The following is a 19,976-nucleotide window of genomic DNA, read 5'->3' as shown; positions in this document are numbered from 1 at the left end:
TTAGTACTAGTGCATACAGTGCGTTGAACTATGATACATAGTATCTTACAACTGGCACTAGAAAATAAAATGACAACAGCATTAAACGTGTGAGCATTAGGTATTGCTATTTTTGAGGTACATTAGAGTATCGCTACAAGAGCCCTCCAGAGGAGTGAAATGTCCTAAAAAGCCGAAGAAGGATGCGGGGACCCTAATTTAAATAAATGTTTCTCAAGAATACCCTCCCCATGGAAACATCTTCAGTCACGACCCTCAGTAACGGTGATCACGATGCGAGGTGGACATAGCTGTATATACTTCTATATGCTTAATATATATGATGCTCACTTGTGGCGGTGGGCGCGGCTTAGTTTCGATGGGTGCAGGTACGGTGGGCGCGGGAGCTGCCGTTACTTTGGCCGCGAACGTATGTCCGCGGGCGCCAACGATGGCCCCCGTGTACGACAGCGTACCAGTCTTCGAATTACCCGCCGCGTTAGAAGCCGGACACGTATTGCTCGCGATGGTCGGCGCGGCATTTTGCGCGCTAGAAACGGCAATCCTCTTCTCCGGTACTGTGATGGCTGAAATTACTTTTTATGTCAAATAATAATTAATTTTCAAATAAAAACAATATATAGATGTTTGAATATATATTGGCTACACAGCTAATGTTTCTCATAGGTATTAGTAAGAAGCTAAGTATGCATTCACAAGAGAGCAAAATGGCAAAGACATTTCTCTTGGCCTCTTCGTAATAAACTCTAAGACATGTAATGATTTGATTTGATTTAAATTTAATGCATGATGACATTTAATTTCTGTTTAATATAATGATTTGATATATGTTTAGATGAACACGCTGTTGGTTCATTAAAACATTTTCAAAAAAATTTAATTGTTTTATATGGATATTATAAAAGTAAGTGGCATGGTCTATAAATAGAAAACAGATGTAAATTTAATTACAATGTAAGAAAACTGTAAACTACTTTAATTACATTAAAATGATTTGATACTTCTGCAAATATCAAAAAGTAGCTATGTGTGAACATATCTTCAAATCTCTTTACAACTTTATACACCAAAAACTATCATCATCTGTTCTTTTCACTTGTTTTATAAGTGTGTTTGTCTTTCTGGCATGTATAGGATTAGGTTTATTAAATAGCAGAGATTCTAAAGGTGTATAATAAAAATAGACATGAAATATTTTAAAATTTGTATACAGGATGATTGGTTATAGATGATATCAGTTTTAAGGCATGAATGTACAGTGGTACCTCGACATACGAGTGCCCCAACATACGAGTATTTCGAGATACGAGCCGACGAGCAAGTGATTTTTGGCTTTGAGTTACGAGCGAAATTCGAGATACGAGTTCGGTTCGGTAGTAACTCAAGATACAAGAGTTACAGTCACAGCAGCATTCTGAGGTTATGCAAGAAATTGGTTTTGAGGAGTCAGAGGAGGAGGTTATTTCTACAAGTGAGATAAAGGAGATCTTAGGAATGTGGGAGAGAGTTTCACAGTTCGTGGGAAAAAAAACACCCAGAAAAAGTTGCAACAGTCGCATCTGACCTTTTTAATGACACTTGCCTTATTCATTTCCGGAACATTCTGAGAGGGAGGAAGAAACAAACCTCCTTGAACATGTTTTTTTTCTAAACGGCCTACAGATGAAAGCGAGAAAAATGTAGCGAAAAGGCAAAGACCAGTGAGGATATCTAATTTATTTCTTTACATTATCTTTTTTGTTTTTGTGTAATAAATATTTGATATTTATAAATACGTTTTTATTGTTCAAAACCACGTAACAAAAATAACTGGGGTGACATTTTGGAGTTTGGAACGGATTAATGGTAGTTCGATTGTTTTGTATGGGGAAATTTGCTTCGAGATACGAGTAATTCAAGATACGAGCAAGGTTGCGGAACGAATTAAACTCGTATGTCGAGGTACCACTGTATAGCTCAAATGCTGTCAGTTAATGTATGGTACAATCTATCCAAAAATCATTTACTATCTGTCCCTGCAAACTTTGTACTGTCAGAAGTTATGTGCCTGTCGCATTCTAATATTAAAAATTAATTGATGTCACATATTTCTAAGAGGTTGGTTAATAAAGCAACATCCTTTTGCTGACAAATGAGCTGCGCATTTACCCCTTTAAAGCATTCACTCCCTAATATTTCTATAATCAATCACTCTGTATAGTCGATCTAAGTAAATATTACAGACATTAACAATAGGTGACAATAAATGTACTTACGGTGGGAGTGAAGGCGCGGCGGAGGCGCGCGTGCGGTCGCGTGCTGCTTGGCGGGCGCCCGGGAAGTGGGCGTGGCACGGCTGCTGCTAGCGCTGCCACCACTGCTGCTAGCACCGGCCTGTGGTTGTAAACATTATTTACAGATTCTTCACATTTACCTGTTTAAGTTTAGAATCAAGTCAATCAAATCAAGTTCCACGCTGATCCAATATTTAATAAAAGATGCTCATTCTCTAAATTCTCTTCTATTGAATTCTATAACGGGCTTAATATAAAGTTATGTTGAAACCAATGTGAAAAATCCTCTTTACATACACATTCACTTATGGATTTACTCATTACTGATTGATTCTCGTTGAGAAATTCCGAGCACAGCCCTCTCTATGGTCCATTGAGCGTTTTTGAGCTTGCCTATGAGGGCCAGATTTAGAAACCATGTTTTAACATCGTAAGTCATCACTTGTTTCTCAATACTCGTGATTTAATAAATTATTACTTTAAATTTGTTTATTTTTTGTTTATTGGTATATGTGTGCAGGTTTACCTTCGGCGGCGCTTGCTTGGGCGTCTTAGGCTGCAGCGGCTGCGGCGGTGGTGCGGGCAGCTTGGCACGCGGCAGCAACTGTGAGATGTCCGCGTCAGGATCACGAATCATGGCTGCGATCAGACTCGCCGCCTGCTTAGTGGCCTCCGCTGAACCTCTGACAAAGCACAGTAATATATTTTATTAACTGTCAAACTAGACTCATTTTTTTATCTGATTGTGTTTTTTATAAAACCCCGCTGTTTCTTTAAAAAATCTTTTCTTTGTTATATATTTGAGCTTACTTGATGGTTATAATGCGCTCTCCTTGACCCTTGCCCTGCTTGTCGACCTCAATGTGGGCACCAGTTGCAGAGCGGATTGCGTTTATGTTGCTGCCAGCGCGACCGATGACACGTGAAATAGCGTGCGATCCCACTGACACTTTCTTGCATCTAAAAATAAACGATTGTGTAAGTCTATTTGCTTTACTCTATTATACGTAACGGAATGACCACTTCACGTTAAGGTATAAGTTTGCATTATTCATAACAATGTGGCATTAACATGTGTTTTAATACAAAATGTTGCACAGTATAGCAGTTTTAGTTGATCAACTTGAGACATTTAACTTTAGTATAATTAGGCAACCAGAACACAGAAATGCAATCACATTATTTAAAAGCCATATTTGTCGTGGTGGTTTTCATCTAGACGGTTTATTGCCAAAGAGACCTTCCAGTAACAGGTATCCATTTTTATTAATATTTCTTTAAGTTAGAAATTTATTTAAAAGTTTACAATAGTTCCTATTTTTTTTAGATATACGTCGTTTCAGCCCACAGACGCTCACTGCAAGGCATAGGCCTTCTCTAGAAGATATATATGGAAGGATATACTATGATCGCCACACTTCGTAGGCAGGATGGCGATCGCTGTGAGGTATTACGGGACGTAGAGAGTGCTGCTGAGCTGCCCTCTCTTCTCTGAAAACTTGCTTGTGAACAGTGGCAATCTTATATGAATAATGCAGAAAATGTGAATTAAATAAACTTTTATCCCGGGATCAAACCCACGACCTGCGATTGCAAAACTCAGTCCTCTACCACTGAGCTTTCTCTGCTTTAACCATATAATACAAATTAATATCAATCCTCTTTAACCTATTCCACCACTATATCTGAAAACTCACCCGGGTTCCACAGTAGAAAGTGTCTGTACGCTAGACTTTCGCACAACTTCTTTCCAGCCTTCCTCGCGACGTCCTCCGACACAACCGCCTTTGGGAGACGTACTTTTTCCTTCCACCTCCCATCTGACAAAGTCAACAATTTATGAGTTTTATAACAGTATAAAATTCATAATTTTACATGCAATATTTTACAGTAATTACAAAACAAACAAAAATCAATGTCAATATAAAAACATGCATTAAAAAATTAATATGCCAAATAAAATATGTATGTCATGCATTTTCAACTTACAAGTTAGCAAATCTATTATTGATGAAATACCCTATAACACTTATAGCTTAATGTTTCGTTTAAAAGCTGTACAGAATGTTACAGATGCTACATTTAAACTAAAAATATATTAGCCAGAATCTTTGGACATCAACATTAGACTTGAAATTAATGTATGTCATTCAAAATTAAAAATTTTTTAGCATGTAAAGTAAATGTCGTAATTTTCATTTGGCAAGGGCATTGAATGAAATAAACAATTTCCAAGTGATGAATTTACAATTAATTACTGAATAAATATTTTCACCCTCCATTATACCTAGATTTCAATTGACAATGATTTTTGGTTTGTCCGTATATTATGTCCTAACTTACTGGTGGTTGGTGTGGATCTTTTTATTTTTGTCAGTCGCATCAAAGTCATCTTTCTCCACAATATGCCTAGTGGATTCGAACACTTGACTCTTTCGAGAGCTACTGCCGAATTTGTTAACGTTCTGTACTGTGATACTCTTAGGGATATCTTCTTCTGGTTTTCTGCAACAATATTTAGTGGATGTCAACTATTGATTTTGTTTGAAAATGCTCTTACAGAAATAACCAATTTAAGAAGTGCAAAATTGAGGCATTTAGTGTTAAGGTCAGAATAAAATTACCTATACAGCATTTTTAGCTCGTTATTTTACTCATTTCTTAAAATAATCAAAACGAACTGTAACCTGATAGTTTAAAAAAAGACTAATGGAATCAGGCGTTACCTTGCGGAAGTCCAACCTAAGTAAGAAAAGGACCAATATTTAGACACTACCGCACATGCAGTGGTAGTCATGCAACAAAGTGCACCGCCTGCCAGCAACACAGAGACTCTGTGGGTTGGCGGGCGGTGCACTTTGTTACATATTGGTCCTTTTCTTACTTAAAAAAAGAATGTTAGTTTAATAACTAGTATGACTAAAACTTGACAAATTTAGTAGTTAGTTTTTTTACCAGATGTTTTGAGATAATATAATAATCTATTAGAACTATATTACATTTTTTTTCTGCTATTACGAACTACCCGTTCCTCTAAACTATACCATCACTATTGTCTTGCTAATCTACAACAAAAAAAAAAGCTGTGAACGGCATTACAAACATGCATTCAACAAGGTTAATAACTGTACACAGTCAAAGTAAAATCGGCCGCTACGTCTGAATTAAAAAAAGTTTAATCAAATTTTTTTAAAAATAGAGCAATGGTGTGCACATACTTGTCTTTGCGCTCGGAGCGGACGGTAGGAGGCGGTGGTTTGGCAGGCGTAGCTGGCGGCGAACTCGGTGCTACATTCTCCTTCTCTTGCTTCTTATCCGTTTTGTTGTTACCGCTCTCCTTTTCTGGCTTCGTTTCTAATTTTACTTTGGCCTAAAATTAAAACGACTAAGTTAAATTTTAATTCCTTTTAATTTTTTTTTTGACTACGCCCAAAAACAAATTTTAATTGTGTCGCAGACATCCATGACAAAAGCATATTCTAATCTTGTAATAATATTTATTATTAAAAATTTTATATATATATATATATATATGTGTGTGTGTGTGTGTGTGTGAATATATTTAATATATATTATATATTTTTTTAATAATTACAATTTATAAAAAAAAGCAACAACTAATCAGATCGTATTTCATCTGTCAATGATATTTTCAACAATTACTGATTAAAAACATATAGAATTTAAGAGACGTCAACGTACTTTGTCGGGCTGTTTTTTAGGCTGCGCAGCGGGCGGCGGTGGTGTAGTCTTCTCTTCCTTCTTTTTCTTCTTGCTCTTAGCCGTTGGTGCAGGCGGCGCCTTTACATCGGACGATGAACAGGAACCCTTTATAGATATAGGCCTGTATAGTCTTACTGTCTACTATAACATATTAAAATGCTATTTTGTATATAATATATTTACTGTGGACATATAAAAATAAAACAAAGCATGGTGTAGTTAGTACCTGGGAGTTGGCGTCAATGCCGGAGTCGCCTTCCTCCTTAGCGGCGGGTTCGTCATCGGGCTCGCCACCCTCTGAGCACTCTCCGAGAGCTTTCTCGCAGTACAGAGAATTTTTGTCGTTCTCGGCTTGTAACTTTCGCCTTTCCTCCTGAGAATAGGAATGTGTAAAATATGTTGTAAAAAGTTTTATTGACAACACATGTCCATCTTCGTACATTAATTCTGCAAGATTTCATGTTATCGTAAGTGACCCTTCTATAAACAATAGAATTTTGTTTTAATTTTAATGGCTTGATTTTGGAAGAACTCACTTTTGACCAATCCATGTACTCAAAATGATTACTGCATCCAATCTTAAGCAACTGTGTTGAAGTTTAAATAGATTTTTTATTGAATTTTAGAAGGTATAAAAAAATTACCTTTTTCTCTAGCTTCTTCTTCTTCTTGCGCTCCCGTCGACGCGCAGCTGCGAGACGGCGACTCTCCTCTCGGCAGCGCTCCGCGTCCAACTCTTCGAGCAGTATGGTCGCGTTCTGGTTAGCACGCGCCGCCTGCGTCTCCTTAGCTGCACGAATCACGCGAACGCACTCCTGGCATTTCTCTAACACTTCTTTATCAGAAATCGTACAGATGTACCTGTAATAAACACATTATTAACTAAAGACATTGATTTCCATAACATAAAAATTGATGAGTTATGAATTCAATATGATTGTTTCGTAATGTTTTGTGAAAGTTAATTAAAAAACCCGCTTCCATTCATTAAAAATGACTTAAGAGATTATTGCAGCAGAAATTTTGGTATAGCCACTTCTCTAAACCGTTTTCCCAAAGAGATTCCCGGCCCTAAGCCGGAAATTGCTCGGATGGTCCTCTTTATTTAGTTGTATAAAGTCCACAGACATTTCTAATTTTGCTTAAAAAGTACAAAATAAAATTTCGTTAGTCACCTGGTCATTTCTTGATCTGACGGGAATTGCGTGACGACGCCAACCATCCATTTGACCACTTTGGTGTGACCCTTACGGAAGGCTGCCATCAGGCAAGATACCTGTAAAAAATGTTAATAAATTTAAATGTTTTATTAATACTTATCATTATAGCAATACTGAATTCACTTTAGACAATATAATAATTTTTTGATTTCAATTAATTATAATTTACCTTTTAACTTTCCATTTAAGTTATTAGTGCGTCTGTGGAAAAATCAGAGCTCACAGTTCACTTAATAGTATGAAGCCACTGTAAGATAATTTTTCGCAATGTCGGCAGTACTAATAAAGAAACTACATGTAGCAACCATGTTTTAGTTCTTCTGTGGGTTAAATGGTTTTGCGGTAAAAATTTAAGTATGTGGAAATTTTTCACTACTAAGAAATATATTTGTAGAAAACCTTTCTATTGTCTTGTGAGTCGATGTCCGCGTCGGCTGCATATAGCATCTCAACTACAGCAAGATGGCCACCATTTGCCGCTAGCCACAGCGGGGAGTTGCCCTTCTTGTTTTTTACTTCCACCGCCGCTCGCCTTTAAAAATATTAATAAATATTTCATGATACAATTACATATTTTGATTAGTATTAATATATTGTGTAATTAAAAATATAAACACACCGGTTTAATTAAAAAACAAAAGTTTTTTTTAATATTTGTATTAGTTTTAATCTGTTCTCTGCTTACGTCAAACGTAAATAATTTGTAAATAAAATTTTATAACATTTCATAAATAAGATTAAGAACAATCCTCGATGAGAATTTACTTAAAAAAATACTGGCTAAAATAGTAAATCATTTTACAAAGACTACTTTCAACATTTTGGAAATTTAAAAAAGCTTGCACATACTTTTTTATAATTCCCTAAACTTAAGGGCTTTAAACGAAAATGACTAAAACAATTTACCACCCACACTTACTGGCTCTAGTTTTAAGTCTGTTAAGTAATTATTGTTACATAAACTTTGACCAATGATAACTTAGGGCACAGAAAACGACACTCTAGAGCCCAATGAGGCTCAAACACACAGTCGTCCAAAGGAAAGAGGGTTATGTTCGTGATTTCTCTACAAGATCTAATTAGAAGTAAAAAGACTTATAATCGAACGAAGGTAACAACTTTCAAGGTGGTAGGAAGATGCTGAATGCGGCCCATTTACAACCGGCTTTATTGGAAATCTATGATGTACTACGGTTGAAATGATGAAGAAATTTTGACTTTTGTATCTATCCACGCGTACCTATGCAACAATAGCTCGACGAATTTAATGTGTCCCTTGTCGGCGGCGATGGTGAGTGCGGTATCGCGCGAGGAGGGCACGGGCGGTGCGTTCACGTCCGCGCCCTTGTCTAGAAGCACGCGACCAACTTCCACGTAGCCGCCGCTCGCCGCCTCCATTAACGGCGTGAGACCCGTCTTCGCGCGATGCTCCACGTTTGCTTTGCGGTCTAGCAGCAGGCTGACCACTTCGTGGCGACCTATACGAATTTAGGATATAAATTTATTTACTCTTTATACAACTTCTCTACCAACCAAACCCAAGGGGGGTCAACGTTTACAAACATTACAGATAAAATGTCATTAATATACACATACATAATGCACACTTAAGTTCCATACATACATATTCGTATTTACGGAGAAGTTCGATTTTTCCCCCATATGTCTTGCACCTTCATTTTAAACATGTAAGAGTTAGTTGTCTTTTTTGCGAGTTTTGCGAGGGGAATTTTATTTCAAAGCATAATGCTTTGGACGTCAAAACACTCAGAGTACATGAAGTCGTAATGAAAGTATTGAGCCTCATAACTTTACCACATATAATTTTCCAAAGAAACTCTTGATATCGATAGTATGTTTTACAATGCAGAGTCGAAAAAAAAAACAAATTGGTCAGTAAATTATTTACTATTATACATTTTTATCAATTGATACAACTCTGTATCAAATTAAAATTGAATTTATTAAGTCTGTGTCTATAATACCACTCACAACTAATATAGTGAGTTTGTTATAACTGAATTAGAAAAAAGCTAATGATAAATAATAATCTTTAAGTAAAATAGCAAACATGTCATGGAGATGCCATCATGTGAATGTACGATACCTTGGAAGCAGGCCAGCGTAAGCGCGGTGTTTCGGTTGGTCTCGATCTGCGCGTTAATGTCGGAGCCGCAGTCGAGCAACAGGCGCACGGCCGCCGTGTGCCCGTTCATGGCGGCCAGCATCAGCGGTGAGATGCCCAACTTCGAACCCGTGCGAGAGTTTATCTCCGCCTACGAAAAGGATAATTGTGTATTATTTAATAATATTGAGTGTATTCGATGCAGTATTTCGGCTTTCACGGCTTCATCAAACTGGGTACGCGTATCCGAAATTCTCAAACAAAATCATATGATATGCAATCCATTTTTATTAAACTATCAATAATAATACTCCTTGACAAATGAGAAACAATAACAAAATGTTATAGTAAATAAATCCATACAAAATCAATAACGACTGATAACTACTAACACCTTTCGTTTCACTTAAATTGAAACAAATAAAACCTATGTTTGCTGCCATGAATGTTATCTGGCGAATTTTTGTAACGATTAAAACGATCAGGGCATCAGATCATTAAATATCCTATCAATGACAACACAGGGCTATACATCTTGCACACCAAACATTCGTGCTTTGTTATTGCTATATTAAACAAAAATCGTAAGTTCTGTTATCAATGGCATCGTTTATATACTATTGGTACATAATAATGCCCATGTACTGCTAATTAATAATGTGATAGTATCCATATAAACACCTTGCAAGAACAGTTTGTAAGGCTGAAAAAATAATTTTAACTTTTGCAAATCATTCATAATATTATAAATTAACCGAAGCAGTGTAGAAACTAAAATGTAATGTATGATAACATGAACCCAGGCAACACAGTTCCGGATGTAGATAAATGTCAAGTTGTTGAATATCAAGTAATTTTAATGTTCGAGTCAAGTGCGTGAAGAATACCTGATGGTGGAGAAGCAGACGAATAATGTTGACGTAGCCACCAGACGCGGCTAACGAGAGCGGCGTGTAGTCAGACACGTTGCGGTGCTCCTTGTTGGCGCCGCGGCTGAGAATCAGTTCCACCACTTCGTAGCGGCCGCCGCTGCACGCCAGCGACAGCGGCGTGTCCTTCGTGCGCTCAGACTGCGCCTCGATGTCCGCGCCGTGATTTAATAGGATTTCGACGATTTTCTCATGCCCCGCAGTCGCCGCCAGGATAAGGGGGGTGAAGCCCTGAGACGATACATGTTTTATATAATACAACATCTTAATAATGCTATTATTACTTAACGTTACTAACGTTATTTACGCTTGCTTTTGTATTTTCCTTTTAAAAATATTACAAACATCTATATTGAAACACAATGTATAAGCATTTTTACCTTTTGTTCCCCATAGACTACACTTATGAGAATAAGTCATGACAAGACACAATCAGAAATAGATCTAATGTACAGAAACAAGCAAGCAAGGCCACTTGCTGCTTAAGCTCTCGTAATAATTTAATGACTAGCTCGTCTAGCACTAACTTCTGTGAACTTCAGGCGGTATATTATCTTGTGATATTATTAAATTATTGTAAATTAACACTATACTATGTGAACGTTATTAAATTTTATATATCAATTTATCTTTGAACGTAAAACTGACTGATTAAGAGTTTATCCATAAGTCATTACTGATGAGCTAGTCAAGCCATATAAAATGGTATCCTGAGATTGCGTCGATGCACATTTTATTTGTACGTCAACGGGTCAATGTTTAAATATAGTACCTTCTTATCGCGGTGTTCGATATCGGCTCCGCGCGAAAGCAGCAGCTCGACCAAGTCCTCGTGTCCGCCGGCGCAGGCGAGCGTGAGCGCCGTGTCGTGGTTAGAGTCAGTCTCGCCGTCCACGTCCATAGCCGAGTAGGCGGCCGGTGCCGGCTGCGCCCCAGCCGCTCCCCCGGCACCCGCCCCAGGGCCACCGGGTACTCCCGCCGCACCGAAATTCTCAGCACGTGCCCCACGAACACCGCTCAGACGACCCTGTTCAAATATGTTTATAATATATTAATAATGAAGTCTCATTACCTTACAACTTCATAAGAAGGTACTGTAATCATTTTTCCATACAGTATAAAAACTTTTTGGTAAAAGGAATGTTGAAAACCTAGTGTACAAATAAGCTTAAACCTAACATTCACCCCTTCCAAGCTTGTACACTAATCACACTATAATTAATTGGGATAAATCATTGAACAACAGGATTTTAATCTTACAGTATAATATGTATATGCTATGTTTTAAAAACAACTTACCTTTTTCTTAAGTGCAGCTGAGTTATTAGGGTGATGAAGGGGAGCTTCACGCTTGGCGTGTGGCTGCGGCGGGCCGGGTAGGGCGCCTGGACCCGCTGGCGGCACCGCGCCCGTCGTTGGCACCGCGACAACGCCCGCCGCTGGTACAGCGATAGCGCCCGCTGCCGCTACCGCGCCTGGCATACCCGCAACACCACCCGCGCCGGCGTTTGCGTTTGCGAAGGATCTGTATACCGTAATTCTTTACTAAATTTAATAGTACTTAAATAAAACATTACGCAGATCAGTCCATGATCATATAAGTTATCTATCTCTGTGCATTCGTAACAAAGTATCGTGCTATTTTTTATCTAGTTATTAAGGTAATTAAATCAAAACAAAATTTCACAATTGATTTGTGAAAAAGCTGCAAATTTTATGACATTGACTTACTCTAAGAGTTCCAGACATTTTCCTTATAAACTACTTTCGAAATTTAGCTAGTTGAAGCCCTAGCACTAACGTTTTTTCCATGTTTCCAAAACTCGACAAAAATATGATTAGACCAGGAAAATGGGCAAATGTCTACAAGTAACAATCGCATACCTTCTTAAAATATCATTTACCTACATTGATGGGTAAAGTTAAGCAAACAATTTAGTTCTTCACTGTCGAAAGTTGATAATTTAAGACAGCTAAAGCTTTAAGGGATAAGAGATGAGTTTTTGTACAATGGTTTACCTATGATCTTCATATGGCAAGGTTGCGGTGGGTGGCAGTGCGAAGTGGGGTTGTAGGTCGGGTTGCAACTCGGGCTCATCACCCGGTCCGGTCGGCACAGCGCCCGCCATGCCGCATGGTACCCCGCCCGCCACAGCAACGCCGGGCACGCCAGCGCCTCCTGTCGGCGACGGTGGCCGCACGCGGTATTGACAGCCGTTGCCGACTTGCTGTAAATCAAACAGTTTAGTAATTTGCATATTTACATTACACGTCATAGTTTGTAAGGTTTATTTTATTATAGTTATATATATAGAGTTTGAAGGGATTTGTGTCCTAGAGGAGCATATTGAAGTAAATTCGCTGGTTCGGTGTTAAAGACATTTTTTTATGAAGTTACGACAACTACCAATTGTCTATATTTTATTTATTAATTTATTTGTATGGAAGATTTCAGCTGTAACTATATATGCTCAAATAATATTGTTGTTAAACTGGGAGACAATTACAAGTCTTCAGAATCACATAAGGTTACAAATAAAAGTTCAGTGAATTTATTGATATTTCTAAAAAAAAATTATCAATAGACACCTTCTCACAAATGAATGGTGACCGAAGAAGGGTCTAAGATTTGCTGCCTACAGACACTGTTAAAGTTATTACTCGTTCGCACAATATAACTATTGTTAGTTAATGTATTATCTGGGTGGATCATATCGGAAGAGGCCTTGCTGTTGTTACCGGCATTTCGACATGGTGGTGATGGTGTAAATGATGGTGGTCGGGGCGTGCTGCGGGCCAGTCAACGGTGAGCGCCTCCTCTGTCGCTGCCAGCAAGCGACGTGTCTGCCGCTCGGCTTCCGCTTCAGTCTCCGTACCAGCGTCTACCCCGCACTTGTTCGCCAGGATCTCGTGTGACTTTTGCTGCATCACCTGTCGGATTGTTTGCGTCCTTATTTTTGTATTTCATTACTTCAAAAGAAAAGTTAGCGGCTTATATGAACATGAGAAAGAGAGATATTAGTTTTAATTTTAAAAATCATATATGTTTTCACTAATCTTACATAAGCCTCCTTTAAGAAAGTGTTGTGGACGCCATACGGTTACAGTGTAAATAGTTGGATGTCATAAATTTTTCTTAACGATTGTGCATCTAAGTGCTCGTTTATCGCGACATATTTATTTCCGGTTTTAAAAAGTATTAATGTTATTATATAACATCATCACTCGATAGATGCCCACTGTTAGGCATAGGTTTCCAACCAGTCGTATTAGAAATATACGCCGGAGGCTTATGTCCACCAATGGACGTCCAACGACTGAAACTATGACGATGAACTAGCAAATGCATTATAAGTGAGTTGTGTACACGCAACAGTATGATTACTTAATCAGTACCTGCAGGACGAGCGACCGAAGCTCGTGCGGTGGCAGCGCCACCAACGAGGGCACCTCACGCTGCAGGTACTGCAACACGGCGCCCAGCTCGCGTGCCTCCACGTAACCGCCGGTCGCCGCCTCGCTCAAGTGCTGTTAACAATGTAAAAAAAGTATTAATTATTTTTACACTCGTTTGCCATTTATGGATACCCCAATTTTTTTTTTATTTGGCATTTATACGAAAGTATACAAGAATATCAGGTATTATAATTTCCTAGACCAGTATTTCTTAGTATATAAAAATATATTGGTAATGGGGGAAATAAAGAAACAGTTAATTTATACCAAAATTACTTTGCTACATTGGGTCAATAATACTAGGTCAGAACTAAGTATATTCCAAAATTGCCATTGTCTTTAAGAGACAGACATTTTTGCAATAGTTACGGGTTTACCAGGGGAAGGGTATTTAAATGATAAGTTTTATCAACAGGTAAAATGAAATTTGAGAGGCACTGGGTTAAAAATAAATATGTATCTCATGTTATACATTTTTCATACAAAAACACAATGAATTGAAACTATTTTGTACCTGGGGTAAGTAAAGTTCAGGCCTCTGCTGTAACTCCTGCGGAAATTGCTGCTGCTGTTGCTGTTTTTTCTGTTGCTGCTGTAATTGTTGTTGCTGAGATTGTTGTAATTGATGGTGTTGTTGCTGCTGCTGCTGCTGTTGTTGCAACTGCTGTTGTTGATGCAGTTGCTGATGTTGTTGCTGCAATTGTTGTTGTTGCAATTGCTGCTGTAATTGTTGTTGATGCAGTTGTTGTTGCAACTGCTGTTGCTGGTGCAACTGTTGTTGTTGCTGTTGTTGTTCTTGTTGCTGCTGCTGCATTTGCTGCTGCTGCTGCCTTTGCTGTTGCAGTAGCTGCTGCCGTAGTTCCAACAGTTGTTGCTAAACATCAGAAACTTTATGAAATTGTGCACATTAAGTTTAAATTATTTTCACCTAAACTCTTTTAATACATAATAAACGTTTTTCATAAATACTAGAAATGAGTTAGATGAATTTAAGAAATTAGGAGTTATGAATAGTTTTTAAAATCATAAAGAAGACGAGCTTGGCGGTGATTTTCACGCCCGACAACCTTGTAAAACATACTTTAAAATGCAAAAATAAATGATTTCATGGAATTAGTGAAATATCTAAAGCAATTAAAGAATTACAATATATATGCAATGTAATAAGTAATATGCTACAAAATATTATACTTTATATACAAAACACGCAAACACATGAGTGGTTTAACTACAAAAAATCTATTATTAATAATTTTGAGAACTGTTGGTGTAGTGAAACTCACTTCACTTATATTATACACTCCTAGTCGTTGCAGGCCTTCGACAAACTTGTGGCTAAACTCGATAACACACTTTCGAGCTGCCCTTTCACGGATTCCATCGCAAATTGGTAAACTCTAGATATAAAGTTTTGATTGTAATTTTTTGATTCTATTTTTATACATTACGGTAACAACTTGTATGTCTAAGTTTATTATTATTTTAATTCAAAATCCTTTAAAGAAGTTGAGTATTCCTTATGGTTATATAATGTAAAAGAATGAAAAAAGTAATTCAGGAAAATGGCAGTCAATGTACTATGTAGTATGGACACTTGTATGTAATTTTTTTTTATTTTCTCTCAAGGATATATCTATATGTAAATTTAGGGTTTCCTTTTTACTTGTCGGTAGACTCGCGTTCAGGCTGATTTTTATTTGCTCATGTTATAGGGGTTGCATACTGTAATCGTTAAACCGCGTTGGGGACTCCCCTCATGTGCCTAGAGAGAGAACAGAAATCATTAGAAAATGCTTACCTGAGTAAGATTGGTAGCTAGTTGCTGCACTGGGTATAGTTGCTGCGGAGGCGGGTATGGTGGCGTAGTAGGTGGATGAATTGTTGTTACACCTACACATACAAAAATTACATTACTTTCTCCCAAGAGTTTCTATGTAAGTGTTATTAGATATTATAAACACAAAATATTGATTTACTTTAGTGTCGCACAGCAAGATGCGTATTGTTAAAGTGGTTATTCCATTATTTACACCGTTTACAAAAGCTAACATGTATTGTTTTCAGGCGGTGAAATACAAAGCTGTTAAATGAAAGAACAAAAAATGGAATTTTTGATATGCCGGTGAAATAAAAATAATGACACAGATTAAATATATGATGCAAATATACAGCGGATAAACTGAAAATATATAGTTATTGCTATAAAGTTGTATTACATGTTAAATAGAATACACTGTTAAAGCAGTTATAGACAGATATTTTTCTCAACAAAGTGTAAACAGGGGATAAGTGTAATTGCATCATTATGTTGGCGTGCAAGCACCAGGCGGACACGACTTGCCTTGAGCGCAGAACTGAAGGTCCAGGGCGTGGAGCGCCGACGTGGCGAGCGTCGGTGGACCTTTGTACAGTAATCATTATTTAGCTTTGACCTATACCTTTTTCCATATACATATTGACTTGACTCTGGTAAATTTTATCATTTCAGTTTAAAAGTTAATGGAATCTTATCTGTGTCTAATGACAAATTTTGAAGTAAATCAATTATTAACTTTTTAAATCGACTAATTGTGCAGTGCTTAAATATATATAATGGTTATAGTATAATAAAATAGATATAATTGAAAAGTCTTACCAGAGGAATCAGCCAATTCATGCATGTTTCTCTCATTTTCTGGCAATGTATCATTCCGGGTTTGTCCCGCAAGAACTTCAGGTCGCTGGCAAATACAGAGATTGATATAAATTTTTTTGAAAAAACAAGCCGGTAACATTCATGAAGCTACATTAAACATGAAGTATAAGTTTTATTTAACTTCAATCACAGTTGTTCTTGAATAAAATTTCAACATAATTTTTTAAAGAGACAATGCTAATGTCTTGTATTTATTTTAATTAAATGACTTGTGTAAAACACCTTAACTAGGACCACAACTTGCAAAGCTTTATTTATTACATGCAACTTATAAAACACTTTGGTCACAATATAAAATAATTTTATGGCAAAACCAAAGACAAAACATTGATAATTAAAAATAAATGTTACAGAATACATTATAAACATATTAACTTAGTAACAGGCAGACATATCTATTTTAAATATTATATATATACATTTATAACTGATGAATTGATATAACCAAAAAAAATAAAATAAACAATAAGTATTAAAAAGAAAATCATGTATGGAAAATGGATAAAAAGGATTCAATCCCTTGAATGCTTTAAGCAAAGAGACAATATTCCAAATTTTTCCACAAGCTAATAAATAACAGGAAAAATGCAGGAGATACATTTATATGGCTAATAAATACAATAAAATAGTAATATATTACCAATACATAAGAAGATAAAACACATATGTAAACAGCATGAACAAAAATGCACAGATAATTCATCATTCAATGCACGTATCTGAAGATATGGACTCATTAGTCGGTAACATTACTTGCATAACTACATAACACATAAGTTTAAATATTTAGAGGGTATGTCTATACAAAGTCTACAATTGAAAGAAATATCACTCACATTGAGCTTTTTTTCAATGTTGTTTTTATTTTTATATTTCTTGTTAACATCCTTCCACGTAAAGCCCGGCGGGAGGGAAAACTTAGCCATGCTGTGGTGGCATATCTACATTGTGGGAAGCAAGCAGACAATATGAATATTTATAGTATGTACCATGAAAAGTATTTGTTAAATACTTTCAATTATTAATGTTAGTCAATTGTCATGGAGATGTAGCTGATGGAAGCATTTCATACTGACATACTAGTAAGAGGAATAGGACAATATAAATGAAGTGAAAGACGGTAAACATATTTCATTCATCGTTTTATGTTGGATTTGTTTGATAAATGGATAATGACCATACGTGCATAGCCTTTCTTTTATATCAAGTGATACACCTCAGTCATAATAGCAGAGTGTGCTACTCAGGATTTGAAAAAGAAAATACTGTTAAGATTTAAGCTGGTAAGGGTCATTAGTTTAGTGTTGGTTTGAACCTTGATGCTTATACTCTTCTTTTTAGCGGCAGTAAGACGCCTTGAGATTTCGTCGAGTCTCAAAAAAAAATTATCAATTAAAAGATTTTATAATAAATGATTTAAAGAGATGTAATTAATTGATGAACTAAAACTGTATGACTACATTTTTGACTTAATAACTGATGATATTTACTGCTAATTCTGATAAGTATATGTTAAGGGAAAAAACAGCAAACACTAAACGCTTCCAAAAAGCGTAGGCAAGCAATTTCAAAACGATAGCCAAAAAATTTCTCAATTATACCGCATATAGAAGCAGCGAGCAAATAGGGGTGGTCTAATAATACATCTCTATGTAGCATATGTTAAATACATAAAACAATGTATGAAATATGGGTCCATTCTTTCTTCCCAGCCACCACTCTAAATACTATGATCCTAAAGTAAATACCGTCACCCAAAGCTTATTCATATCTCAATAGTGACAAAAGTACATTTATATATTAGTGGAACATATTTAATGACATTTTTATATATATTTTGGAAAACAATACTGGGACAAACTTGTAACTTAATGTATAATTAGGAAATGGATGACTACTATGATGGAGTTTCTTTTAGTCCTTAGAACATGGGTGCTAAAACAAAAACCTTTCCTAATAAGTTATGTTCATGAAGTGTCTGCCACAATTACGTTACGAAATTTGAAACAGCAATTTGAATCAATTGACTCTATGAATTAATTTTTATATGTAAAACCAATACATGTACTAACCTGGTCGTCGAGTATATCGGGCGGTGGCGGCAGGTGGTGGTCGGAATGAGGAGGGGCGGGACGTTGCTTGCGAGCGCACTTATGCTTGCCCGTGGCCTGCGCAGGCGGCGCGGGTGCTACCGCTGGGGCAGAGGTAGGAACTGGTGCAGCAGCGGGGATCGGCGCAACGCTCGGTGCGGGCGCCGGCCCTGGGGTTGTGATGGTGTTCGGGGCCGCGCTGTTCGCTGGCAGCCCTCGGACGTACATGCCGGCCATCATGCCAGCGAAAAAGGCTTTTGGATTTGCGTTCACAATTTCTTCGTCAAATTCGCAGCTTGCCGGGACCGCGTCGCCGTTGTTGGCGTTCGAGCCGTTCCCATTGCCACCTTGCTTCTTGCGACCTACGTGAATAATTATATTAGCAGATGTCCTTTCAGGAAAGAAATTTTAAATTATAGTTATCTGTGCGAAATGTCTTAAACACAACCCAGCAAATCAGAAGTTGATATGGAAATGTGAAAACAAAATTGTGAGATATTGAAGGTTTATTATCATCCAAAAGTGGGCTAACATACCGTCGAGGTAAACTTTGGCAAAGTTGGCGGAGAGATCGGGTGCGTGCGCGGGGAGGGGCGGCTGAGGTGTACCCTGCGCGGGAGCGGCGGCGGGGGGCGGCGCAGGCGCAGTGTGCGGGTGCGCGTGCGGATGCTGGTGCTGGTGTGCAGCGGGCAGCAACGCGCGTTGGGTCGGCGCACCCGGCGCCGGGGCGTGGGCAAGCCCCAACGCCGCCGCCTGTGCCGAACTGAGCCCACCGGTGTTCTCCTCTACCGTTGCGTTACCTACCACAATTATTCATTAAGTTAAAATCTTTAAAAGTAAAATATATACAGGAAAATTATATATTTTTTTAAAATCCAAATTAATTTTATTATTTACATACTTTTGAATTTTAACATTATAAGCATTAAACTGCTGTCCGCTCGAAATGCTGATGCTGATCAGAAAAACAATAGCTCTTTTTAAATGAGATTGAATTAATTGAAAATATATGCATTAAAAAATCAGCCTCGTGAAGGCGTCGACAAGCCAAGTTTCACAGTTTTAAGTTAATTACAATATCAATTATTGATATCAATTTGAAAATATTAACATTTAGAAAATTCACCTCTGGGTAACATGACGGAGTGCGGATAGTCGAGCAGCAATTGCACGACAGCGGTGTGGCCCCCCTTAGCAGCTTCGATGAGGGTAGTGGAGTTGTCCTTGAGCTTGCGGAACGGGTCTGCGTCGCAGGCCAGTAGGAACTTAACTACGTCCGCGTGCCCACCAGCGCACGCTAGCGACAACGGCGTGTGGTCACCATTCGCCGTCATGCGGTTCACGTCTGCTCCCTATATGTAAGTAAACGTTGCGTGATAGTGAGAAAAAAAACTATATCCACATATTATCTAATACATAACAACCGAGTAATTTATATGTATTAGTAAGTGGAACTGTCAATCTG

General features: G+C 37.6%; 1 protein-coding gene across 12 annotated transcripts in view; it reads right to left on the bottom strand.

Annotated features, from left to right (window-relative positions):
- mask (multiple ankyrin repeats single KH domain) overlaps positions 1-19,976 on the bottom strand; it is a 64,138-nt gene that overhangs the window by 7,300 nt on the left and 36,862 nt on the right. For 7 of the 12 annotated variants that reach the window (XM_068769551.1, XM_068769578.1, XM_068769561.1 and 4 more), the window contains exons 10-37: positions 19,638-19,863; positions 19,048-19,311; positions 18,494-18,873; positions 17,258-17,362; positions 16,362-16,446; positions 16,068-16,127; positions 15,525-15,616; positions 14,241-14,600; positions 13,667-13,798; positions 13,010-13,201; positions 12,290-12,498; positions 11,570-11,795; positions 11,043-11,297; positions 10,229-10,501; positions 9,324-9,492; positions 8,457-8,694; positions 7,616-7,748; positions 7,172-7,272; positions 6,641-6,857; positions 6,223-6,369; positions 5,976-6,101; positions 5,492-5,643; positions 4,617-4,778; positions 3,971-4,093; positions 3,084-3,233; positions 2,800-2,956; positions 2,256-2,373; positions 331-575 (exon numbers count right to left, since the gene is read on the bottom strand). In XM_068769551.1, coding sequence (XP_068625652.1) covers positions 331-575; positions 2,256-2,373; positions 2,800-2,956; positions 3,084-3,233; positions 3,971-4,093; positions 4,617-4,778; positions 5,492-5,643; positions 5,976-6,101; positions 6,223-6,369; positions 6,641-6,857; positions 7,172-7,272; positions 7,616-7,748; positions 8,457-8,694; positions 9,324-9,492; positions 10,229-10,501; positions 11,043-11,297; positions 11,570-11,795; positions 12,290-12,498; positions 13,010-13,201; positions 13,667-13,798; positions 14,241-14,600; positions 15,525-15,616; positions 16,068-16,127; positions 16,362-16,446; positions 17,258-17,362; positions 18,494-18,873; positions 19,048-19,311; positions 19,638-19,863 — 5,097 coding nt within the window. The remainder of the gene's footprint in view (positions 1-330; positions 576-2,255; positions 2,374-2,799; positions 2,957-3,083; positions 3,234-3,970; positions 4,094-4,616; positions 4,779-5,491; positions 5,644-5,975; positions 6,102-6,222; positions 6,370-6,640; positions 6,858-7,171; positions 7,273-7,615; positions 7,749-8,456; positions 8,695-9,323; positions 9,493-10,228; positions 10,502-11,042; positions 11,298-11,569; positions 11,796-12,289; positions 12,499-13,009; positions 13,202-13,666; positions 13,799-14,240; positions 14,601-15,524; positions 15,617-16,067; positions 16,128-16,361; positions 16,447-17,257; positions 17,363-18,493; positions 18,874-19,047; positions 19,312-19,637; positions 19,864-19,976) is intronic. The other 5 variants (XM_068769586.1, XM_068769632.1, XM_068769625.1 and 2 more) reach the window with 4 other exon arrangements.

The sequence above is a fragment of the Battus philenor genome, unplaced genomic scaffold (genome assembly GCF_028537555.1).
Source record: "Battus philenor isolate CCGP_79_NKW_IND1 unplaced genomic scaffold, ilBatPhil1.0.hap1 SCAF_10, whole genome shotgun sequence".
Classification (NCBI taxonomy): domain Eukaryota; kingdom Metazoa; phylum Arthropoda; class Insecta; order Lepidoptera; family Papilionidae; genus Battus; species Battus philenor.
The sequence above is the reverse complement of the archived record's forward strand: the minus strand, read 5'-3'. Positions and strand labels throughout refer to the sequence as shown.